This window comes from Morone saxatilis, unplaced genomic scaffold (genome assembly GCF_004916995.1).
Source record: "Morone saxatilis isolate NCDOM2014 unplaced genomic scaffold, NCSU_SB_2.0 Contig2, whole genome shotgun sequence".
NCBI classification, from domain to species: domain Eukaryota; kingdom Metazoa; phylum Chordata; class Actinopteri; family Moronidae; genus Morone; species Morone saxatilis.
In genome coordinates this window covers 12,872,656-12,899,169 of record NW_023339762.1, presented here as the reverse complement: position 1 = coordinate 12,899,169, position 26,514 = coordinate 12,872,656, and the positions used below count along the sequence as shown (strand labels likewise).

Below are 26,514 nucleotides of genomic sequence, written 5' to 3'. Positions count from 1 at the left end.
TCTAAGCCAGGTTTCCAGGATGGCTATCAGCATGATGGCCCATTCCTAATGGCTCTGTGCTTTACCTTGTAGACAGAAGGCCAGAGTGTGTCAGGGAAGGCCATCTCTTGTTCCCCTGTACCGTCATGGTCCCCACAGAACCATGCATTTCTTCTACATGGGGAACTAGAGCCCTCTGTGAATTTCACTGACAAAGCAAGCATTTTAGAAGCTAATGGCGGAAAACCTGCCCATGGGGCTGACCCGAACCTTTCCTAGGGGAACAGGCTCTGTAATGCAAATCCTTCCACCTGCAAAAAGAGGAAGCAGAGATTTATGCCTCCACGCAGGTACATATGCTGTTTATTAGAGGCTGACATTCACACAGTTTCATGCATGCACACACAAGCTTTGAGTACATCAGTCAGTACATAGGTGCTGTCCTGACTGTAAGTTTATGTTTCTACGTCAGTGATTTATAAAGGATGTAGGGATGTGATTTAAAGGCATATGCTTGAGCGGGCAGTTGCTGTCTGTTTGTTTACTGAGTCCTGTGGGAATCTTGGTGGGATTGTAAATGTTCTATGTGCAGCTGAAATAGTGTGTGTGTGGTCCTCTCTCTGATGAGCACAGACAAAACACAGAACACAGACCTTGCTGAGTCAGGCCTGTGAATAAAAGATGAAATAATGTATGCATTAGAGGCATGCACAAATTCCCATGCTGCTTGTATAACTTTGCCTTTGACTGATGTTCCTCATTCACTGAATTATCTTATAGCAAAGCTTAAGTTGTTACGCCAAAGCTAGAACAGTGTAATATCAAAGAGTAGATTTCCACATCTTTATTCAGCCAAAATTAACACGATTCAGAAGCTCAGTGTGGTTGCTTCAGTTCACATGTCAAGGTCATGTCCAAATTGTTTTGTTATTCAACTGTTCATTAACTTTGAAAACCCCTTTTGACGTAGATTGCCTCCTCCAAAAGAAATATTGCCTCCTGTCCCAGTCAGACTTATGGCTTCATAAAAACATTTTACAGTGGAACCGTAACACCCAGCCCTGTTGTCTAAGACCTGCACTGTGCACTAAACTAGCACAAATCTATCCATTTTTCATTGCCTAAATGAGTCCTGTGGGCAAAAAAATAGGGAGAAATGTGGCTTAACCCTTTTTATCAGCCTACACTCCGCCTGGCTTTTCATAATTTAATTCATAAACGCTACAGAAAGTCTTTAAGAAGACACATAAATCAATATTGCCATTTCCATTTTGTGATGAAAGCTCAGCTAGAAAATACCAAAGTGGCTGAAGCAGGCTGAAGGCTGAATCACCGAGTTGATGGATGATGGGGAAATGCACTCTTTATCTCAATGCTGTCCATCTTATTTGATGAACATGAAGCCTGGCCAATAACACATGAAAAGCACGTAAGAGAGAATTAGTTCTACTCTCAATGTGTATTTAATTAGCCAATTAACAAGCAGGTGCAGTCACCTTTGGGGAAATGTATCGACCACAGAATGAGTGACAGTGCAAGCTTAACATCTGTATTTCAGAGGAAGAAAAGTTAGCTCAGATTTATTAAATGAGTTGCGATGTCATAGCCTATTTGTTCTGACATAACTTTTCAAAACAAGTGTGCTGTGGCCATAGAGTAGCCACTATTGTTGTCACACTGTACACTGTTTCAATCAACTGTGAATTAAACCGCACAAAGCCCACTGGCACCTTGCAGACGAACAGTGCAGAGGCTTGTAAAACAAACAAACAAGTGAGTGCTGTGTTCCCTTCTCAGCTCTCCAGGCCCCAGCAGTAATCCTGACTGGACCATTATACACTAATGGCGTTGGCATGCTGTTTTGAGGCGGGCTGCCAGGTCTACCAAGCCAGATCCCCTCTTTTTCACCCAGCTGAATGCGCGGAGCTGGGAACCTAACTACTCACGAAGGAGTCGGCCAGAGCTCATAAGCAAGGAAAAACAGTGCGTACACAAATAATATCACATAAAAAATAAAGGGTTATGCTTTTTAATCATGAAACCACAAGGAGGAGGCTGTACAAATATTTTTACACTATCCATATAAGCTTTCATGAAGAGATTTTTGCTTTGTCTGCCACTCATGCCACTGTGTTTGATATTTTTTGAGGTCAGAATATGGGGTACTCCCATTGAGGTTTTCTCTGGGTCACGGCATCCTTGTGGCGTGTGCTCTCACCCTGGGAGACTGACAGATCTATCTCTGGTAGAGGCTCAAACACTGGGTTTCTTCTAGGATCAGGCTAATTCTCTCCCAGGAAACGTAAAGACGATAAATCCCATTAGTCACACTTCAGAAATTAGAAGAGTCTGAGTAAGAAAGTGTGAAGAGTAGTGGAGGAGTAAACATTAGGCAGAGTGCAGATGGGGTGCTGGTGTGTGAAATATATCATGGGATAATATTTCTGCATGTGAGCATTTTTAAAGCACATGCAAGTGTGATTCTGTTCATTAAGTGTGTGAGTGTTTGTTTTGCAGGCATGAGACAGAGAATGTGAGCGGGTGTGGATGCCAAACAGCTTTGAGGTGTGTGTCTGCTAATCTTCGCATACACACAAGTGTGTTCCTCATTCCCTGCACACGGCCCCCTCCGCTTTGGCAGCCCACCTCAATAGTTCCCTTCCCTCCAGCGATGACGCAAATGACCCACAGTGACTGACCCCCATGGTAAAACCTGTAAAACATTAGCCAGCGTGAATAGGAATGACTCTCCATACTCTCTCCACAGCAGGCAGACAGGGAAGGATTTATGAGTGTCCTCCCAGCGGACGGCTGCCGGGCTTGGGGTGGTTGTGGCAGAGGAGAAGGTGTGGCGAGGTTTACGGAGTCACAAGGACAAAAAGCCAGACAGTTTGGGTCAGAACTTTGTTGCTCCCTGGACCCAAGCCTTTCCACACTACTCCTGCTGTTTTACTGTACAAAGTACACACCCCTATTAATTCTCAGCACTTTAATATCTATTTTCCTTTGCCTTCTTGCGTTACTATTGCCTTGTGTCCAATTAAATTCAGGACCGTTTATGAAGCTATTTTCCAAGGGGAATGATGAGTTTATTTAATGAAAATGTAAGAGAGTGGAAAATACAAAAAATGAGAAAGTACATACATTATGGATAGAACGAAGATTAAGACTTACACTAATCAACTTGGGTCCCCCCTGTTTGAGCTTCACTGTGCAGAATGATGTATGTGTAGAGTTTTACACTAGAAGGATGTTTTCATATTCATCTGCTGAAAGAGGAAAGTTTCTCTGTGCTCATTGAAATTCAGAATTCTAAGGGGTGGGGCCTACGAGCATGATTTGTGACATCACAAATAGTTTGAAGTCAATCCTGGTCCAATATGCAATTTACAAATATGATGTAGAAACATGAAGCAACCAGTGCACATACAGTGAGAAAGGACTTTACAGTGAAGTAGGAGACATCTTGAGTCCAGCAAGCAGGAAAACAAGATTTGCATATTCATAGATCCTGAAATTGGTAATGAGGTAGAGTGAGTAGATGCTTTTTTAAATATGTAAGGTTGACTATTTTGTATCCGTCTGCACTCCAGAGAAAGAAATAGATAAGGAGCACCTGGTAGTATTAGTTTCTCCACTTTAGTACGTTAGTTTCTCGAACTGGTGCGGCAACATTTTCCCATTATCCAAAATGAGAATCCTGTAAATATACATTGTAATGATTCCTTAAAAAATGCATAAAACAAAAAGGACTCTTTTCCAAAGAGGGTCCCTAGAGAAAACAGCTATATGACTCTAATCATGAAAATACCTCCACCTGGGGGTGCAAAACAAGATTACACCTCATTTTCAAAGCCGTGATCAGCAATATAGAGTTTACTGTGGCTCTAACGCCCATGAAAATGAGTACAAGGATCTTTGATTGTTGCCTTGATGATGTCCTTATGACTAAGCTGTTGTCATTTCTGAAGCCTATAGAGAGACTTAGTAGAATCTGACCTACTTTCTTTTTTGTCAGCTGAAATGAAATTGAGTGCAGGGATGTCTAAGTCAAGCACTGCAGATGACAGAATATATTTGACAGAGAGCAATGATAAAAGAACAAAGGAGGAATAAGTAAGAAAATATTCGGAGACCTCGAGGCAGTGGGTGTGAGTCTGAGTGCATGTGTGTGTGTGTACACTTACGTAAGTAGGCATATGTGTGAATTCATGACTTTGCAGACCTAACTGTAAGGGAGAGCATAGTGAGTTTAATTGGACAGAGAGGTGGTGCATAAAACCCTTGGGTCAAGCTGATTGAAAATCCTGCAGACTGATCTCCTGGCCCTTCAGCATTGCCTTAATTAACCCGGCCATACTGTAAAATCAGCAATCTCTCTTTCTCTCCTTTACTTCTTCTCCAAACAGATGATCTCTAGTCGGCACTTCTTGGTAACTGTGTCCTCAATGGACGCAGAGTTAGGGTCCCACTAAATTGGGTGCACTAACAAGCTAACACGGCTTCTGAAGATCTGAGTCAACACACATCAACTCCACTCATTTGAAGCCAGTAATGAGAACAAAATAGGACGCAAGAGGCAGCGAAAGAAGAATGAAGGCCTGATCATGAATGAATGATTAAAAACACTGCAAGCAGTTAAATTGCACTGAGCTATATTGAGACGAGGCAGTTTCCGGTTCCCTTTTTAGACAGATTTAGAAAGGTACTCTGCAGTTCGTGGATGAGAGTGGGGCGCACTATTACATGGCTTCAGGTTGATCAGTGTGAAAGTTAAGCTTCACTATGGGTGCTGCTGCTGTAGCTCCCACCACTTCACACCCACAGGGAAGTGGTTCTCAACTGGTTATTGGCGGGAGCAAGTCAAACAACAAGCATATCCCAGTAGTTTGTTTGTGCTTTGACACCATGATGTTTACCCAGCACCTCAGAGGCACAGCAGCTTGCTGTGGGCTGTGGCTCGGAGCCATGGTGGTGGACAGGGCATGGCTACATACTGGCATCCACACTGCTGCCCTCTTAACACTCTGGGTGAGAGGAAGGCTGGGAGTTTACTTGGCTGGCAGTATTTTGAGTCATGAGATTGCAGCACATTTGCAGAGGGCAGGAGGCATATCTGGCTGCTTTATTTGTATTTCTGACATTTTGAGATCATCTTCTTATGGGTATCTTCCCCATTATTTATAACAAACTGTCATTGAGCTGGGTGGTAAAAGACAGGACCCAGGACTTCTTCTACCAGGACACAGGTTCAAATCTAAATCTGTATACATCACTCACTTGCAGAAGCATTTCCATCCGTCACCACACTGTAAGAAATAAGGGACAAGATCCATGTTCCTTGTGTTGGGGGGAAAAGATGAGCTAAAGTTCTGCCAAAGTTAATGTAAGGTTTCCTCATTCTACTTGTGTGGAGGTAAAAAAACAACCTTTATGCAACAACCAGGAAGTATCCATCTGCCACAATTACGCAATTAAACACCATCTAAGGTACCATTAAGTAGGAATTGTGTGCTAAGAAAAGTGTTATATTTGGAAAATTCACTCTATTGGCTAACCCTTAACTAAAATCACTTATCACTTACTTGTTGTGATATTTAGCCATGCAGAACATACTGGTTTAATTTGTCCAAGTTTTGAGATAACCCTCTCTGAGATTTCTGCCTCCAAATCAACAGCAACATCTCTTTCCAGGAACAATGTCTCTGTGATTCTGAATGTTCCACAGATCTCCGTGCGTAAAGGCTTCATAGGTAGAAATTGCTTCCAAAGAAAACTGTTGACAGTGAGGTTTGTGGGTTATCCACAGCAACCGGGACATTGTTCCTGGAAAGACATGTTGCTGTTGAAGTTCTGAAATGTAATTCTCAAATGGTGTGAGTGCCACAAATGAAATTCCATTCATGTCCACAGTTTTGTGGTGGAAGCAGAAATCAAACAGATGTCTCAAAACCAAACCAAAACAAGCTGCATGAATAGAAACAATCTACCCTAGTCAGTTCACCACCTCGACAGCACGTGCTGTGATTGAGAGTGTGTGAAAACTAATTAGCAATTAGAAATAATAATGGCCGCTCCAAGTAGTAGAAGTATGAATGCAAACTTAACCAAACTTACTGAAAAAAAGAAACAAAGATACAAAGACCAAACCTTAATGTTGACAATAAATTATCACTATCCAGTTTGAAGTCAATTTATTGATACAATTGCTTCTTGAGAGTATCACTCTGGATCATGGAAGTACAGTACATCTCCAGAATGCCTTTACAATGGAACCAGAGTCCCATAAAAATGCCTTAGACCTTATTGAGTGTGTCATGTTACTCTGGTAGCTGTAGCGCAGTGATTGAAGGACATACTTCCACTGTCAAAGACACAAAGCATTTTCCGAAGACTGGTTTCAGTCTCTTAAAAATCACAAGTATTGCTATAAGTGATGGAAAGCCACTGCTAGACCTGGCTCATTCTAAGTTATGGGGCAGCATAATGAATCTTGCAGAGGGTGAAACAAAGGGCATAACTTCTACAAAGTTGTTATTTTTCCCAGTAGGTGCACTGGAGCTTTAGGACAAAAACAAATCCATTTGGAAATTTTACTGCTTTGGCTGTGTTATGCTGCCTGGAGGGTGTCCATGAAAAACCAGCAGATATCTAAGAAATCATTCATGTGTGGTTTTGCTTCTTCAGACATAATATGTGCAGTGAACTGTCACATGTTTTAAAGGACCAGTGTGTAGGATTTAGTGCCATCTTGCAGTGAAGTTGCAGAATGCAACCATTGGGATACAGCTCATCCTTCCGTGTAGGAGAACCTATGGTGGCCGCGAAACGGTAGAGCAAGTATTCAGAGTCAGTGTTCTGGGCTACTGTGGAAACATGGCGGTTCAACATGGCAGACTTTGTGAAAGAGGACCCACTCCCTTTGTAGATAAAAACAGCTAATTCTAAAGTAAGAAAAACACAACAGTTCTTTATTTTCAGGAAATTATACATAATGAAAACAACTATTTCTGCCAATTGTATTTCCTGACTTTTTGTTTTTCTTGCTTTTAATTGTTATTGTTTGAAAAGGGTTAACTTGCATCTACAACAGAAGATGTATAGCCTCCTTTTATTGTTATTTTTTTGCAGTACATATTCTAGCGTGTTTTAGGTTATTGTCTGTTTTTCTTTTATTCTCGTGACTTACATTGTTGCTTTTGATCTTTGAAAATCTGATGTTTGTGTTACAGTAATTTCTTGTTTATTCTAACGCCGGTGGTTTGAAATCTGAAAGTACTAACACTAGCATTTTGTTTACTGACTTCCCAGCACTGGTAAAAAAAATTGAAACACAGTGGCACCAGACTGTATCCACTGTTTGGTTTAGTAAGTGAGTGGCACACATCCTCATGCATTTGTTGATCAAATTGTTTGAGCCAGTGTCAGAGGAAATTAACTCCACTGTGGCCTGTAAAGTCACTCTGTTCAACAGGCTATCTGCAGCGCTCAAATTTTATGCTCAGCTTTGATTTTCTGTGGGTTTTTTGTTTTGGCACATCAAAGGGCGCATGTAGACTTCTGTGTAGTCTGTGTCTGTCTCTCAGAGCATGGAGATAAAAGGTTGGGTTACATAAGACCGAAGGGCTGTTTATGTGTGTGCGCCTGGAGAGCCTCACTGATACTAGGACCTTCTAATGGAGCAGGACTCCGCCGTGACCGTGGCGGAACTGCTGCCAGCTCCTATACTGTAAAAGCAGAACCCCGTCGTCAGAGCAGTAAAGAATAAGACAAACAGCTCAGTGGCTAGTTGATACTATCATTTACAGTAATTTACATCTCATTCACAAGCCTTTTACACAACTGATTGCTTGTTGACTTCCTTTCCCATCTAGTATGGTTATTTTAATGCATGAGAAGCTTTGTGCACGCTTGATGGAGCTTTAAAGTGGCTCACAGATATTATTGTGCTCATGATCAGAGAACATAGGCTCCTCAGTCCTCAGGCTAGAAAATGGAGGATGAGAAAATGAAGATGTTTGTTGAGAAAAGGGCAAACTCCTCATATTGTTTTTTTTTTTTTTTTTTTAAAACTCCTAAATGTCAAACTGTGGAAAAGCGGTTGCACTTTATGAATGGGTGTGCGTCCATCATGTTGTGTGCAATTGTTATGTTGCTTACTGTCAGGGTCACCACGTTCTGTGGAGCAGTGCCCATTGTTGCCAGAGCCTTGACCAAAGGGTGAGGTGTACAATAACTATCCCACATAGTAACAACTGACTAGACCGTGTGTCCTGCCCAGCTAACTGTTCTAAAGATACATTTGACGATTAAAATGTAAACTAAGTCATCACTAAAATTCAAAACACAGGATTTAAACCTGCTATGACTCCCAACTTGATTTACAGTGCAGGCCTTTAAAGGCCCTGAAAACATGTTTTCTCAATCTGGTTCTTACTATGAGCGATGGGATCCAGTGAATGCACAACTTTCTACAAAAGTTGGAACAGTCCTGGTTATTTCACGAGAGATTTCTGTTTTTTTTCACTGGGAAAAGGGGGTTTTCAAGATTTAGCAATATTTGAATCAAAATGTGATGACAGCTGATGTTTTTCTTAAAATCAAATGTGATCAAACCATGCAGTGCTGAAGCTGAGATTTTGTTCAACTGTTCATCCATAACAGTCCAAAACTTATATATGTTTAGTTTATTATCAAATAAAAGTATAAAATCATAACATGTGAGAATTCAAACTAGAGTTTTACAGGATGAGAAGTTGATAAATGTATTTTTATTTATTTATTTATTTTACACATTTTCAATAGTTTTCACTATCACTTCTTCCTACTAAAGAAATAGTCTCTATGAAGTGCTGGCAGCAAGGTCTGTGGACTTTGTTTCTGCTAAGACACATTTGTTAAATGAATTTTTAATGCTTTCAATTTTCCATTTATCCACACAAAATTGTAATAGGTATCAGAGCCAGATATCATAAAACCTCACACAAAAGTAAAAGCATCTGCATTGTTAAACACTAGAGTTACAGTGAGAAAACTGGGTACAGTAAACATAATACACCTGTATTTTTTAGCAAAAATATACAAAGTAAACAACACTATAATAAGACAGAAACAGTAATATTAGTGAACTATTGTATTTGTTTAGAACCAAGCAGCATTGTGGGAAAACAACCCACAGAACAACACTGCTGTCCAAACATAACTGGCTACCGAAAGCCAGTGTTTTCCCAGTGTTTTCACTCACAGCATGACACAACTCAATGACCTCCACTGACACAGTAAATTACACCTGAATTATCTGTTTGGCTCTTATACTGAGCCCCTTGCCTCAGTATCAGCAGCAGCAATTTGTCACAGCGACATGCTGGGTTTCTCAGGGCTTCTCAGTTCTGGGCCAGAATGCCCTAACAGAGCCGGGGAGGGAGGGGATTGGGCGGGATGTTGACTTGGCTCTCCTGCAACGTGTTCACCAAAAATCGGTGACAGAGCTGTGCTGATGCATTCGGTGACTCCCAAGAAAGTGGAAAACGGGTTTACGAGGCCTGTGGGAGGACACAGTGGCTGGTAATTAGACAGCGTAAAAATCCTCAGCCTCCACTAGCCCCTTAGGCAGTGAATAGGAGCTAAAGTAAACCAAACCTGACTGTGAAATTGCATTAGACGTCTGTGCTTAATGAAAAGTGAAAAAAATAGACAAAACCCATTTTTGCATTTATGAGCGTTTCTATTCCCCCACACTTTCTCGACTCTCTGCATCACCACTCCTGCTCCTCCTTATTTCTGCTACAGCGCAGTATATCTCCATAACGGTGTGGCCTTTGTGAAGAGGCAAGTTGTAGGACGCTAACAGAAACAGGATGTGCAGGACTGTGGTTTGAACATGTCTCTGTCTCTGCTTTCCCACAGATGCTCTCCCGCTCGGATTGGGACCACAAGAGAGGCTCCCGAGGATCACAGGTTAGCACTGTCCACAGAAAAAAGAGACACACTAGTAATGACAATAATGATAAACAGCTGACAGGAAAACACACACACACACACACACACACACACAGGAACTAGCTCCCTGATCTCTGTCACTCGCCTTCACACACCTTATAAATGACGCAAATAGCAGAAATCCACTACCACTCACAGGCCTGTTTGCCCACTCATTTTAGCCGTGGTTAAACAGCATGTCCAGAGGTGTCACTTCCCACCAGAGTCCTTGTTGTACTCTGTTAGTCTAGAGGACGCAGGTCTGTGATTTGTCTGTAAGGCGCTGCACAAGCCATTAAAGGCCAGGGAATTGAAACTAGAAGGACTCAGTACAGGGGGCAAAGCTTGTGGAGGCCAGACACACACAGCTACATCCTTGAGATTACTTTTCCCATCTTTGGGGGGTTGGGGGATTGCATGTTTGGGAATTGATGTATTGAGCTGCAACAGAGCCACAGGCCAGGACGCTGGAGTACATAAAGAACAAACAATGCCCTTGACGTTGGCATGGCCATATACAGTATGTGTGTGTTCTGTACTACATGTTCTCCTATCAGGAGGATATCCTTTAAAAATGAATAGACAATGCATCTGTGCTGACAGTGTACACTTGGGGAGCAAAAAAATGGCAAAAAGTTGTGGTTGGGGGAATGTTAGGGGATTTTTTTCACAAATAGCGATCATAACTGTACAGCACAGGATTGGGCTTGAAATCAAATTACACACTGTATAATTTCCCAGAGATGCTAAGTCTCATCTAGTGGTATATCTGTTCCCAAAATCAGCCTTACAGTGTTATCCCCTCAGAGCGGAGAAACTTTGAAATAGCATGTTACCCTTTTGAAATATTCTCCAAGGCTCATATCAATTTGTTATGTGGGGTTAGTAGGCAAGCACATATTTTTTGATTGATGCATTCCCTAAGCTGCCATTTAGACTCAGTGGTCAGTTCAGTCTTTTTATTTGGATTGGTGCTATGCGTTCGTCAGTGAAATCCTGTAATAGTCCAGAGACTGACAAGACGTGTAAGAAGTCAAGGCTTATGTTGGCATCCCTTTCCATCTCGTGGCTATTTTCCCTTGGCTCTGCTCTCTTGGACCAGGTTGTTGGTCAGAGAGGCTGGTAGCACTTCACTATGGTGCACAAGGCACCTCGTAGAGTGTGTAAATCACACACTCCACTCTTTGGTGACCAGAGTGTTTGATTGAACTCTACTATGTCGTATTCGCCAACATGCACACATTAGCAGGCTCATTTTCCAAACCACGTCTTTCTTTTTTTTTCCCTTTTTTTCCCCGTCCAAAGCTTGCGGTGGATGTTTTAGCTTAGGATTTGACAGTGAAGTTATGTATGGAAAGAACTATTTAAATATTTGTATTCAACTTGAAAACACATTGGTTTTGGAACATTACCCGGAAGATTATCGGAGAAAAGAGTGTTTGTAGGCCGGGATCTTGTGACTGTTATTCTAAATTACAGAAAGGCTGGAAGAGTGGTCTGTGAGGCAGACAAGCCATGACATTGCAGTCATGTTGAAGATTTCTCAAAATCACTGTGAGCACTTCAAACACTTGAGATCAGCATTTCTTAAACTGCGGGTCTGGGAGTTGTGAAAGGTCACTGCCCTTTTTCTGGTTGGTCGCATCATGAAGGTCTAGTAGAGCATTTTCTCATTAAATTGGGTCTTGTGGCAAGACTAAATTTAAGGCTGAAAGAGACTGAAAATACACTCTTCTGACTGTCCTCTGCCTGGGAAATAATTGGATCTGCCACAAATGATACCGAGGCATTAGCAATTTCCAGGCTCCTACTTTTTGACGTGCAACAGTGAGACCTCTGAGCTGGTGCCATTTCTCTGAGAGAAACTGAGCAATAGAATTAGCATTTTAGCTTGGTTTTATTTATAGTATGCCTATTCAGTTAGCAAGACTTTTTAAAAACTTGTGACTGTGCCTGCTGCAGTGCTGATGATGGATGTTTAACCACTTGTATCGTGTGGTAAATCTTCACTCACTCATCGCCCAGCATAAGCCATCTGTTTTACCTCATGCATCCCTTTTGTTTGCTCTGTCCTTTATGCCAGCATTTCTTGCTTCTGCCTCTACCAGTCTGTCTGTGTGTCTGTTTCTCTATCTCTGTTTTTTTTTTTTTAAATCTTAGTTGGCTCCTTTGCTGGAATCAAACACCCTGAAATATGTGGAAGGATAAACAAGCCTCTCCTTGGAGATGAGATGGCTGCATGTCAAGGGTCAATTGGCTTGACCTTTCCCAGTAAATCTTTAATGAGGCAGTTATTCTTTTTTGTTTTGTTTTGTTTTGATCCCCCCCACGTCCCCCAACACACCCCCTTTCAATAAAATATGTAATAGCGTGTAATTGTATTCTGGCCGCAGCTGAGGACCTGGCTGAGCACAGCTTCGGTCTGAGCTGACGGAGGGGTTGTGAGGGGAGTTGGGTCGCGGTGGGGGTGAGGGTTGGTTGGGAAGTGGGAAGTGCAGTGCTGCTGGGCGTTGTTTTGGCTGTAGGAGTTGAGGCAGAGAGCGAGGAGTGTCTCAGTGGAGTTTTGTGTTACCGTTTAGCTGTGATTCACACTGTATCACTGCTCTGTTATTTTAAGTAGAGAACATCACCATCTCCCAGGCCCCCCTTTAACTAATCCATCTCGACAGATATAATCAGGGCCATTACACTAACTGCACTGCCACTGAAATAGAAAACTGCATGGTAATGATTTTTTCGAGAGTTCTGTTTAAATGAAATCAACCTAAGAAAAAAAATGGACGCACTTAAGTATTTTTTAATATATTCCCCAGCTTCTTGCTCAGCACATTCCTGCATTTCTCAGAGTGTGAAGATTTGCACGAGGGGTTAATTGCAAAATAAGCACCGCAGTGTGTGTATCTGTGAGCCTAAGCGAGAGTTGCTTACGTTATTGAAATGTCTTTACTAAGGGAATCAAATACCTTTCTTTCTCCAGTAGGCCCCTGAGGCATTTGTCCAGTCTCTAGCTCTCCTGTGGGATTCATTATATTTTCACTATTGCACAATTTTAAGAAGCCCACATATCACTGGTATTTTACTGGAGGCTTAAAGGACTGTATGTTTAGAAGAGGGAGCCGAGGGGTTAAAAGTGCAGCTAAGTGGACTGTCTCAGAAATTACAAATATGTGACCTTTCTGTCTGTATATCCCATTAATAATCATCATTAGACAGAAGGATCAGTGTTTTGTTTGTTGCATCAAATGCACTTCATCTGTCTTTTGCAGAGCTATTGGCAAAAAAACATGTGGACACAGCAGGAACACTAACAATCATACTTGCATTGCTCAGTGTTTTTGCAACAGTCGATGGGGTTGTTTGTAATACATGATTCACATGAGAAATGTTTAAGTTTATGGGTACAAGTTCAAATATTGTAGATGCATGTGCACACCAGTATTTTCAGCCATATTTATTTTATGTGTGTTTTAATATCATATCATGAATGGGTGTGGTTTTAAATCAATGTTTCTAGTCAAATCTTCATCGATCTGGTACAATATCCAGATTAAACCAGCACTAAGAATGAGTTGCAAATATTATTTGGTGCATTCTTGATGCACATTACTGAAAGTAAAGCTACACACACAGCTGAATAGGACCTTGAGTGCAGAGACACTGTGTGGACAAACAGCTTTTCACTTTTCAGGAGTGATTGCTGGTTTGTTTTGACTGGCCCTTAGTTTGGTTTACATGAACTGCTGCGCGGGTGTTAATCTATGGCATGTCTATTGACGTACTGATCCAAACTGTGTTCACACAGGTAATTTAGACCATTGATCATGTACACCGTTGTTATTCATAGTAAAATGTCATAACAGAATGTTCACGCATGGTTAAGTATATGACTTGGCACATTGAGGAGTCATAAAAAAACTGTTTATTGATGCTGGTAGTCAGTTCTATCAAATGTAGGATGTCAACAATAGCTAGAAGCTTGTGACCAAATATCACACAGATTTGTGGTAATTTTGTGACCAGAGGTGCTGGCAGAGGATTAGTGGGTGTGTCAAGGGCTGGCATCAGTAAACTCAGGAAATGTCCTGCCTTTTAAAAGCAGCGTGCTGCCTGCCAGTTAAGTGCAAAAGATTGGCCAGCCACAAAAATACCAAATGGCTGCAAGCAGGAAAGAATCCACATGCTCCAAGCTTCTTGGATAACACAAGGTCATACAGTTAATCCGCAATGGCACAAAAAATTGGCTCCAAAGTAAATGGAATAAATATTGCTCTAAATGACCAAACTGTTAAGGTGCCCTTGAGCAATGTATTTAACTGCTATACAATTGTAATCATCATTTATATGTCCTTCCCTCCCTGCTGAAGTACAACATATATTGTTTTGTGACTGCTTCATTTATTTGAATCAATAGTTTAATTAATACATTTTTGAAAAAATACTTAGTTTACTGCAGCTCAACTGATTTTGTCAGCTTTAAACGGATAATCACAGCTATGGAGAGTTAAAGTTGCATCTCTTCTCGTTCAATTCCCGAACTGCAGATGCCTCCACGACTACTGCAGCTGTCAGTTGTGACATCCCACCCCCTTTTTTCTAGAAACAAACTCAACTAATTAAAACCAAACTTATTAGAAAAATTAACACATACATCAGCATGATAAGAACTGCCAAAAATGACAAACACAAATTTTGGGAGAAAGATGTTTGTCATGTCGTCCATCTTTAGATACAGTGCTAATTAGTAAACTTTAGAGTGGCTGGTAGTCAGTTTTTGTTACCTTTGGACAAAGCCAGACCAGCTGTTACCCACTGTACTAGCAGCTGGTTAGCTTAGCTTTATATTTACCATAGAGACTTGAGAGTGGTATCAATCTTCTCATCTAACTCTCACCAAGAAAGCAAATAAATGTATTTCCCCAAAATGTCAAACTATACCTTTAACACCGTTAGTGTTGCTGGGACAAGGAGGAGGAGGCCATAGTTGTTTTTACTATCCAAAAGTTTTATCATTGGGTCCAGCATTATCTCTCAGTCATCCAAAATTGTACATCAAACACCTGTGTAAATTCAATAGGCTGGTGAGCAGCTCATCCAAAATGCCAATGTACTAATCTGACCAGATGAGGGGCTGTCAGTTTGTCACTTTCCCAACATGAAGGCCTGCTGCTGCCAAGCTGTTTTCATGGTCACCGGCTGTGTGTGTATGTTAAAAAACAGGCTTTAAAAAGCCTGTAAAAGGAAAGACTGATCCATCTCACTTGGGTAAACAGGAATGATGAATCATTTTTAAACCAAGGAAGCTGTTGTTTTGATGATCAAAGAGACAACCTTTTTCTTTTTGCTCCATAATTTAAAGTAGTTTCTGCCATATCTCCTCCACACAACTCTCTGAGGTGCTGGATCCCTGACTAACTCTGAAGGGTGTATTTCTCAGAAAAATCTCTACAGAGAGGAGTGTGAGCCAGTGGAAGACGGTTGTTGACAGTTCCCAGATGTGAATGTGTGTTACTATGAATGTGGTGTAGTGCCGCAGTAAAAAGAGCTTGTATGCTTGGGGAACCATTTAGAAATAAGCCATTAAACGCATACAGTCTGACTGGAAGGTTAAAATACACCGATTTTAATCACTGCATTTAATGGAATTTACAAACACTGCAGATGTGTCCAAGATGAGAACATCCGCCATAGTACTTTCAGAAAAATATTACGAATTTTTAAACGCTCCATCATAACATCTGTCCTATAGCTTTTTTTCTGTGATACTCAGTGCTTTTTCCCAGGCAGGGGTCACTCTGTGGGGTTCGTGTGAGATCTATCCTCTCAGAAAGTGAAACCTGCTGCTACCGAGGTGGCCATAGCTGATGAATGAAACTAATCATCTAACCTGACAGGAAACGATTATATAACCTTATGATATTATGTAACTTACTATTTGATCCGTTGCAGGATGTCCACTGATGATTCTGAAGTTTTAGGTTGCAGACTGTTGGAAGATTAGGAACATCAGGATGTATCTTCCAGCCAAGACACAACTTTTAAGGGATATGTAAAAGCTTGAGCCAGAGATGGTCAGGACTTTACATTCTTTATCTTTCTCTGCAGTCAGCTTTGGTTAATAGCTCAAAGCGCCCTGTCTCACAAACATTCTGTAAAGAGGTTCAGAGACAGGATTAAGGTAGATATATTTTAACATCACATTCTTTCTAATACAGCAAGATAATGGCTTGTATATTGTAGCAGACAGCCATGTTTCCAGGTCAATAAGAATAGTACACATTGAGTGGAAGCAAGATCCCCACTGTGTCCCAAAGCTCATGTCTCAAAAGCTACCCATGCACCTGGAGCCTTTCACTACGCTTTATTTTTCATGTCAGGTTTTGGGCATTAAGTGGCTTGCTCCCAGTGCAAAATCAAACCCAGCACATTCATCATTCCCTCCCCTTTTATGGCCACTCAGGTCCAATTTAGGAGTTAGTCAAGCTTAGTGACGCAACACTCATCCTCCTTGCAAATGTGTATTTATGTGTGTGCACACTTGTTTGTCTCTGTGCTGCATGTTCAGGATGGTGCCCTTTGTATTTGCTTATGTGAAGTCACTGTTTATTTGTGTGTCACTATTTCTATATGTTACTTGTGTTTTCACTCAACATCTGAGTTGGCTGTGGTGTGAGAACCAGGAGTAATGTTTGTAGAAGTTTAGTTTGTGTGTGTGCATGTGCACGCATGCATGTTTGGAGATGTTGAAACCAGCCAGATGTTATCAGCTATATTCTTCTTAACCCCCCCTTTTTAGCAAACTCTTAAATCAGCCTGTAAATGAGCTGAGAGACAGGTGTTTACATCTTATCCCCACAGCATGCAATAGAGCAGAGTATAGGAAAGAGGTGAGGGAGGAGAAGATGAAGAGACGATGTAGAGGAGAGGAGGGATGAGAGGAGTACAATAGTCGTCTGTCCAGAAATGTTCCATCAGCCATCCCCCTGGACGTCTCCTTGTCTGTAAAAGAGATTAGCTTGTTCCCAGTGCTGGTCATGTGTCAGATTTATCAATAAATGCGTGTCATCATGGAGGAATGCCCTCACACCCGGTGAACACACGCCTTTTGTATTTTTGCAGACCAATAAGAAAATTGTATAAACACAGCGACTTATCTGATATGACTAGGAAAATAAAATGCGAGACCTTTACTGTTCCCACCAGTGGAGACGAATGAAAGGTCCTCACACATGTGTTGTTCAGGTCAACCTCTTGCCACTTAGCCAGTGTAAACAGAATAATTCTGGGTGCCTGGCAGCTGGTGTCAAAGTGAATGGGACATTGGGGGAGAAAAATCTGATAACATTCTTTGGGGGGAACGGGAACTCATGAGCTTATTAGATAAATTTGCTGGCAGCCAAGACTGACCTGTGTTTAGTTGTGGTTATTCAACTGCTCTAGGCACGGCAATTAAGAGTGGGTTGTGAACTTTACTCTCCAAAAACAAGGCCGACTCACACTACGCTGGTGCCTTCAAAGCTGTGGGGTGTGGGGTGTGTGTGACGGTCAGCAACAGACTATGGCTGTTGGCCATCTGAGGGGTCAGGAGTGAGGAAGTCAAAGGTCAGATTCTAGCTGAGATGCTGGTAATGTGTCCATTCATTAAAAGGCTGCAAGTATGTATACTCCTACTGCTATGAAGAACCACTCCCTACTCCGCTCCTTGTTTTTGCTTTCTCTGAGCTAAAAAGAGCCATATAAGTATAAAGCTTTTGATGAGCTGTGTGCAGGTGTGTGTGTGTGTGTGTGTGTGTGTGTGTGCGTGTGTGTGTATGTGCGTTGCTCTTGGTGTGATACCACAACTATAGTACACTTAACAAAGCTTGGCAGAATGTCAGTCCGACACTATGATTGAATATGTCTCCTATAATAGTGGTCCTAAATCAATTGTCTATTGTTTTCTTATTTTCATATTGTTGTGTTTGGGTATTGTTCATGGGGATTATTTGTTTTATTTTGTGCCATGTTGGATTTTCCCTGAACAAAGTGCACCTTTGAAACGTGATTTGGTTATGGCTGTGTGTGTTGTCATTGTTCTCATATAATTCCTGCTGTATTAACATGGGACAAAGACAAATATTTATGCTGGGCAATTAGCCTCCCACATTATTTTTGCATGCATACTGTGGTAATTTTAATATCAATATCAATTGTTGTATCAACCATAGTTGTCACTGGATATAATATTTTATGAGTAAAGAAAGACTAGTAGTGCAAGAAGTATTCAGATCCTTTTCTAAAAGTAGCAATACAGCAGTATAATAATACTACAAGTAAAAGTCCTGCATTCAAAATTCTATGGAAAGAAAAGTATAAATATATACAAAATGTAAATACTAACGGTATCAAAAGCGAAATTCCTCCACCATTGTTGTATTATCATATATTTGATTATTATGAGACATTATTGTGCAATAAACATTTACAGAGTAAGTTAATACCAGCCAGAAAAGCAGTGTTCCACTGTCCTCTCAGCTTATTTTGTGTGTATCCGTGTATCTAACCATAGTCAGCATCACCACTGGATGTAGTTGTGTTTCTGTTGCATCTGTAATCCCATCTAACAATGACGTCACAGGGCACTGACACACCTTGGAGTACACTTTGACATCACTGTGGCAAGGTGACTGAAGCCGAAGAACTGCCATCTGCTGGACTGTCCCTCGCCCCTTCTATTCTAGCATTGTCATTGCATGCCAACTGAAATCCCTTCTTTTATGAGGCTACTTATGAGAAAATGGCTTTAGTTTACACACCTGCTCTTCACGGCTGCCACCAAGAAGCAGCATACGGCAGCTATCAGACCCAGCCATTAATTAGCATCAACTCACATTAGCCACAGCAGCAATGATGTTTATTTCTTGTGTCTCTGTCTCCCCATAGTCATCAGGCACCACAGTCATGGTGGACATAGCAGTGATGGGAGAAGCCCATGGACTAATCACAGACCTGCTGGCTGACCCCTCTCTGCCCCCCAACACCTGCACTTCACTGCGGGCCGTCAGCAATCTACTAACCACCCAGCTAACCTTCCAGCCGCTGCACCGGCCACGCCCTACTCCCCTACTTAACCCCAGTGATGCCTACACCCTCTCCGACTCAGAGGATGGACCTGAGAAAGGAGAGAAGATATCCATCCACAAGGTAAGGAAATGAATGACGACCAAGTGTCAGGATTTACACTTTACTGGTGAGATATGCAGAACTAGGAAGTCTAGATGAAAGTGAGGATATTTCACCCAAATATCAAATGTCAGAATTGTTAATCAAAAGTAGTATGGACCAGACAAATAAAATTTTGTTTTAGACACGACTGAAAATAATCCTTAGATGGAAATGCAGTCCAGTTTATTACAGCCAAATGATTTATATACCACACGGCGCTCCACACACGTTAATCTTTCAGCCATGTTTCAGCTAATGAGTGCTTCCTGCTCCCAGAGCTTTTAGCATCAAATGAAGTAGTGTATTTTCATAGAGTTGAGTGAAGAAAAATAGAGAGTGTCTACTGCTCGGAGCACTGTTCTCCCTTTCATAGCCACAGCTGTGTCAACATGACAGATGTGTAGAGCCAGCCAGTGTGTATGTGTGTATGTGAGTCAAGTAGAAGAGGAGAGGCAACATGAAGTTGAACGCAACTCTCAAAAGGTAACAAATAGGGAGCAGTAAGTGTCAACAAAACGTACCCCCTCCACAATTACAGATACAGATATTTATTTGAGGAAGATACCTATCCTGGCTGTCTTGGAAACTTGTGTGTAGTCGATGGCTGCCATGCCATCCAGCCAATCACTTGGCTGACAGGTGTATTTTTACATCATATGAACTTTGTAAAAGTAGCTAAGGCAAACTGCGCCTGTTAAAGTGGCCAGTGAGGTACTCATTAAGACTCTGCTCCCCAGAGACCCCGTGCGTGGCTCTAACTGCCCAGGAGGCGAATATCAGGAGGAGTGGAGGTGGTTAGTGCAGGAGTGGAAAGCCCTGCACTTGCTTTTCTGCCTCCTGGCAGAGTTTTATGTCCAACGTGGTGCATACTGATGCCTTTCAAGTACTTTTCCAAAACTAATTTTCTGTCCAACACAGAGCTTGTTCTCTGTGCTTCAAAGAAGCCACTGCATTAGAAACACATACTGTACAAACATCAAAAAACATGAATGACAAAACACACAATCTGATCTCACTTTTCTCACTTAAACAGTTATAGAGATAAGTCCAGTTACAGACTTGAATCAACACTGACAGCAGCAGGGATCAGCTGTATTTCATTATTTTATTTTTTTTGTGAGGATGGCCTGGTTTGCCATGCTGTTGCCGATGGTGATGTGTGTGTCTTTCTGTCGTGTGTGTTTCTACTACTTCTGGTATGTGTCTGCAGGGCTTTCATTAAAGAATGGACCCTTGGTGCTACAAACGTGCAATACCACCACTACTTCACTTTTTAGAATCAGGACATATAGTATTTTCATGCAATGTTAGTATACAAAAAAAACTTTTTCTAATCATAGCACCATCAAACACAATCTATTTTGGGGAGACCCCTGGCCTGTGGATCTGCATAAATTAAATTTTATCTCTGTGTGTACATATAGTATGCACTAATTGTGCATATTCCTTTTGTAGGTGTAGCCTGTTTGTTAGTACGCATTTGCATTCACAAATCGGTTCATCTGCAGCTGAATTCAGAACATGCTAAAATCAGAACAGTTTAAATTAAGGTTATGGTAAAGCCTCTAAAGTGAATGTAAGTCAGTTCCTAAAGTTCCTTCCTAAACCTGTGTATGAGTGTGCGTGTGTGTGTGTTTGCACTCAGTATATGACGCCTTGCTGTGAATGGGCTCATTCAGCATTCTAAGGCGATCTTTACTAGGTCACCCTGAGAGAGAGAGAGCCTGCCATGTTTAGTGCTGCTGTGCCAAGCTGCTGCATGGCACCGAACAGATGGAGGCATCACAAGGGCACAGACCACTGGGAATCCCAGAGAAAGAGAAATGAAAAGACAAATAAAGAAAGACTGTTGAGAGAGAACGAGAAGTAGAGAGGCAGAATCTCTATGATGAAATGTATCTGTGCAATGCAAGACTGACATTGTATCTAATAATGAACCATGAGGGGCATCACTGGCACAGCTGCCTGCTAATATCTTCTAGTCAGTGTCGATTCTCTTCTCTCCAGTGAAGAAAAAAAATAGTGCCTCCACTCATGAATAATGTTCCAGGTTATATCACCTGCACAATTTGTTTCATCTTAGGCAGATTCAGGAAAAACAACTGTCTCATCTAGATGATCCATTTGACTCCAGACAAAGCAAATAAGCATGAACTTTATCTTACAGGTGGGAGTACTTTTAGAGCTTTGATCTTAATGCAAACACAATTACAGCCATGTTTTTATTTCTGCAGTTAGTTTTGTATGATATCTTTTTAAATTCTTCTGAAGGGTTTTTCCTGTAGTCTTAACTGTGTGTATGTATGCATGTTCCTGTGTGTGCAGCGTATAAGGCGGAGTCTCCACCCTGGCCTTCTGAGGAGGATCTCTTCCACGTGGACCACCACCACCTCTGCCACAGGCCTGCCCACCATTGAGCCCGGGCCCGTCCGAAGGGACCGCAGCGCCAGCATCAAACCCTACCATGAAACACTTACCTGCAGGTACCTGAGCTACAGCTGAAGGATTGTTGCATTCTTTTTTGTTTGTTGTAATCTCTCTCACACCTCTCCTGTCCTCAAAACATGATTTGACTTTTGCTCCAGTTGTAGATTTAGCAAATACAGTCCCATTTATCTTTACTATTTTGCTTGACTAATTATTTTCCCACAAAAGGAGTTATATTGAAAAGAGTTTGCTATATTTGTAGTAGAATTTTGGGTTTAAATATATGAATTAGATCCTGCTGTGTGACATTGTACTATAGGTATAAACAACTGTGGTACAGACACTCCTACAATGGCTACCACAGTATGACACATTGTATGACACACTCTGAAGAGTTTTATTCCCTGCAGTGTGGCTGTCGTTATACCAAAGACAGCAGCGTGAGTGAACAGTAATGGCGCAGTAGTTCGGAAAAGGAAGTGTGTGCAATGGGAGCCAGAATGGAAATATGCCCCACAGGCGAACGCATTAACCTGAATAACTAAGACACACATTAACTGTCAGCGCATTAGGGCTGAAGATAGCACGAGACTCGGGCTACACAGAAGCGTCATGGTTCAGAAGTGGATCTGTATGCATGTGATATAAAGGATAGGGTGTTCATTATAATTGTGTTTTAGTAGCTTTTAGAGAGAAAGGTGTTGTGGGACAGAGAATTTTACAGGTTACGTCTGAGTGCTTGAGTGAGTGTTTGTGTACATTCATCGGTTTGTGTGTGTGTTTGTGTGGTGGGGTTTATGCCTGGATGCGTTTTGTTTTGCAAAGGCTGTTGAGGAGATCTGTCCTCCCTGTGTTCAGGCAGGACTAATACAGATACAGTGAATGTGTTGTTGTTTTTGTAAATTGACTCGAGATGAGGGTCGCCCCTCAGTGATCTCTCGAGTATAAATAAAGGTTTAATGAATGATTGAATGAATGAGTAGAGGGTTGTTTAAAAAAACAAAGAAAATGTACGTTTCTGCAATTTTTTTCAAGCTAGTAAATCGAATTGATGCACTAAATCTAGAATAAACACAGGGTCTTAATTTATTAGAGTAGTGAAAGTGAAATATTTCAGCGTAATTTACTGTGATTATAGTGCAGAGATTACATTCCTTACAATTACTTTGTGATTACTGTGACGTTATGTTTGGATTACCTTAGAAAAGTTCAGGGAAATAATGTTTTTTTATGAATTTCAAAGGGATAGAAAATGGAGATGCAGCTAGAAATTTTTCATCTGTGCATGTACTTCAGTATGAGTTCATCATGTACATACAGTGTTTTTTTGAAAGTTAATTGTAAACTGTAGTGTATACTTTGTGTGTGTGTGTGTGTGTGTGTTAAAAGTTAGTTTGGTTTTCAAATGCTGCATAACAGCATTTATCTGATCTCTAAACTGATGCTCGATCTTACTTAAATGAATATGCAGTTCAGAAAGACATGTCTGATGTCTGTTTAAACGATACACTGAAAACAGCCTGCATGAATTCAAACAATACAGTTTTAACTAAGGACAACCTTTGTATTCTTCAGTTGCATTTGTTTTCAAAGTTTATTTGCAGATATACAGAACGACAAAGGATGTATCTTGTTTCTCCCTCCGGTATTTAAGGCTACTATCAAGAAATCTCCTATTCTAATACATGTACATTTGGACACAACTTGTCAATTTCTTTGAACCTCATTAAGACAGAATACATCTCATGAGCTTAGTTTTCACTGCAAGCTTTATGTCTGGAACTGGATTTTCATCAGTTTGCTCACATACTTACTGGACCAGTCAGTGGACTTCAAACCCCCTGAAACGTGTTAACAATTGTTAAAAACTAGGTATTGTAGATGTAAAATGAGGCATGACTCTGCAACTGCATGGCCTATTTCTAACCTCCTATTAATTTAGAAACTAATTTTGGGTGGATAGTTTGGGACAAATTTGATGTTTCCAGAAGAATTGCCATGTTTTTTTTTTCAGTTTGAAATGGTACTGGTTTATTGTTGGTATAGCTAGTACATAACTTTACTACATGGACTACATGGTAAATAGCTGTGTATTTTTTAAGTATTTTTGTTGTGAGGAGATTTGTTTCATGAAGCTATTAACTGATTATGGCATGTGTATGACTTGCAGCTCCTGTCTTCCAAGGTGACTGTTTGAGCCAAGCTGCCTGAAGAAACATGCTAACTAGTCAATGCCTGCAGCTTATGGTAGATAGATACATCTACAGTATTTGCTCAGTTTATGACAATTCATTTGATACACATGTGCAACATGTGCTAATGATTCAACCATTAGCTGCAGTAATATTTCCATGGCTTTTTACTGTATTGACACTTAAAGAAGAGGGGTTTCTTTCTAAATATTTTTTAAAAAGGACAGGTCAGTGTGCTGCTGCAACCATATGGGTGGATATGACACATGGACAAAAGTAATTGCAATACTGCTACCATCAATACACTATACAGTCAAAAGTATGTGGACACCACTGTCCTTTTAGTCTGGGGTCTGGTGTGTTTTTTTAATGGTTTGGCCCCTTTGTTCCAATTATGGGGAATCATAATTTTACAACATACAGTGATATTTTAGACAGTACTTTGCTTCCAGCTTTTTTTGACAACATCTTTGGAAGGCCATTTCCTGTTTCAGCATGACAGTACCCACATGCACAAACAAGGCCTGAAAAGGAATTGTTTTCAAAGAAGAGTTCTGGGATTCCCCATGCAGAGACCTTAACCCCATCAAACACTGTTTGGATGACTTTTAAATGCTGACTTATCTCCCAGCACAAAGCCCGACCTCACTTATGCTCTTGTGGCTGAATAAGAGAAAATCCCATTATCTAGGTCCCAAAATCTTGTGCAAAAACTGTTGTCAGATATAGGAGCAGACTGATGCTCATGGTTTTGAATTAGATCGTTAACACTATGTTTAATACTAATATGAACTCATACTAATGATATGGTTTAAGACAAGTTAGCACTTCAAGAAAGACTAAGCACCTACTCACCTGTACGGCAAATTCTGAGATAAAATTGCATTTTTAATTATTTATTAAAATCTGCTTCTGAACCGTTAGAAAATAAGATTTTATCACAGGCGTACAAACTTTTATGTAGCCTTGGCCAGTGAAGAATCTTCAACACACATTTTGTATCTGTGGACAACATAACTCCTATATTGTGTATCTGCTAGTTGATGAAAAGCAAATGGTTTGGTTCGGTAAATAAATACATTACTCATTTATCTAAATATTTACAGAACAACAAAGAAGACAACAAATATACGAAAGAGACATTTAATCCCACATTGGACGTGGACAAAAATGTCCTGTCCTGCCCCATATAATGATAAGAAAACAAAGATTGCTGTTCCTCTGCTACATTACATTCTTACTTACATTTATACCTCTTCAAGTAAGAGATTCTTACAGTTTATCAATATTGTAATATTGATATAATAATATACTTACTACATATACAAAAGTATACAACGGATGACTACAGTATATCCAACCTTCAGTTCTGAATTATATTGTTTACTGTTGAGTTAGCAGCACTGTAAAAAAAAATGTTTTGTGTCTTGAGCCCTCTAAAGAACTGTGTGGGCTGTGTCTGTCAGTGGCTTGTTTGGGTCTGTTTGCACAATGACAGTGTGATACTTGAACAAGTTCTGTAAATGTAAGCACAGTGAGCAGCTTCTGTACACAAAGCCCTGTCGCCTGGTCTTAAAGCTCAGCCCAGCCCAGCAGCAGGCTCCAGCTATGGCCACTTATGGTGGTGTGAGTATAAACAAACACCTGGGCCTCTCCCCAGTCACCAGAACCCCACAATTAACACACACACACACACACATACACACAGACACACACGCTTAGACACACTGTCACAGCTGCTGCTTCTGGCAGGGGTTATACAGACACAATTGGAGAGTACAGAGAGTCCCTGGGTTTAGTTTACTGCAGCTGAGAGGTCTCTCTTCTGAGTAACACTTTATTTAAATTTTGTTTTAGGCATCTGGCGCTTATCCATATGCCTAGAATGAAACAGAGAGCTGGTAAGGCTTCAGTGTCGAGTTAAAAGACACTCAAACAGAGCCCATACCTACTGAAAACTACTTGCTGCTGCTGCTGGGCTCAAACCTGTGATGGTCTCCTCGGCAACCTGCCAACACATCGTCTCTCAAGTGGGCTTTAACACAACAATCACAAGTTCGGGGGAGTTAAAGGGAGTGTTTTTGTAATTTATCTACTGTAACCTGTATTTATCAGTGTTATCCATTTTGAGATCTGGCCAAGACTACAATAACGTGTAAATTTATGTCCAGATCAAACTAAACACCAATAATCATTCCTGATATTTAATGAGTCCTCTCAGGAAAGTGAGAGTCAGAATTGGTTGGGGAAAGAAGAGAGAACACATGGAGTGGAGGTTGGGAGAAAATGAACACATGGCTTCAATTGCCTTCTCTCTGCTCCATCATCAAATCTGTACAATCTTAATTAGGACATTAGGCTTCTTTTTTTTCTCCCTCCTTTTTCCATCATGTCAGCTTTCAGTGACGTACAGAAGGAATAACACCAACTTCAAAGCTACAATATCGGCTTTTTATCGGACAGGTCCAGTAAAAAAGAGGCCGATTGAATACCTTCCATTTCCCTTAGCCCCCGCCACTGTGCTGTTATCTTCTTCACGTCATCTGGCTCCAGAGTAGGTAGATTACTGGAAGCAGAAATAATGGTTGCTGTGTTTATCGTGGCTTGGACACTGTCCGTTTGGGCTCTGAACCAAAGGTAATCTGTCAACCTGCTGTGAGTGGTTGAGTATAAAATCTGGGAGCAAACTGCAGCTGAAAGGGGAGCGGGCAGAGGCCAGTCAGAGCTTGTTGCATGG

General features: G+C 41.0%; 1 protein-coding gene across 1 annotated transcript in view; it reads left to right on the top strand.

Moving 5' to 3' along the window:
- Window positions 1–26,514, top strand: part of LOC118330943 (cGMP-inhibited 3',5'-cyclic phosphodiesterase A-like) — a 75,706-nt gene that overhangs the window by 31,391 nt on the left and 17,801 nt on the right. Inside the window, exons 2-4 of the mRNA XM_035665687.1 lie at window positions 9,886–9,936; window positions 18,877–19,137; window positions 21,484–21,641. Coding sequence (XP_035521580.1) covers window positions 9,886–9,936; window positions 18,877–19,137; window positions 21,484–21,641 — 470 coding nt within the window. The remainder of the gene's footprint in view (window positions 1–9,885; window positions 9,937–18,876; window positions 19,138–21,483; window positions 21,642–26,514) is intronic.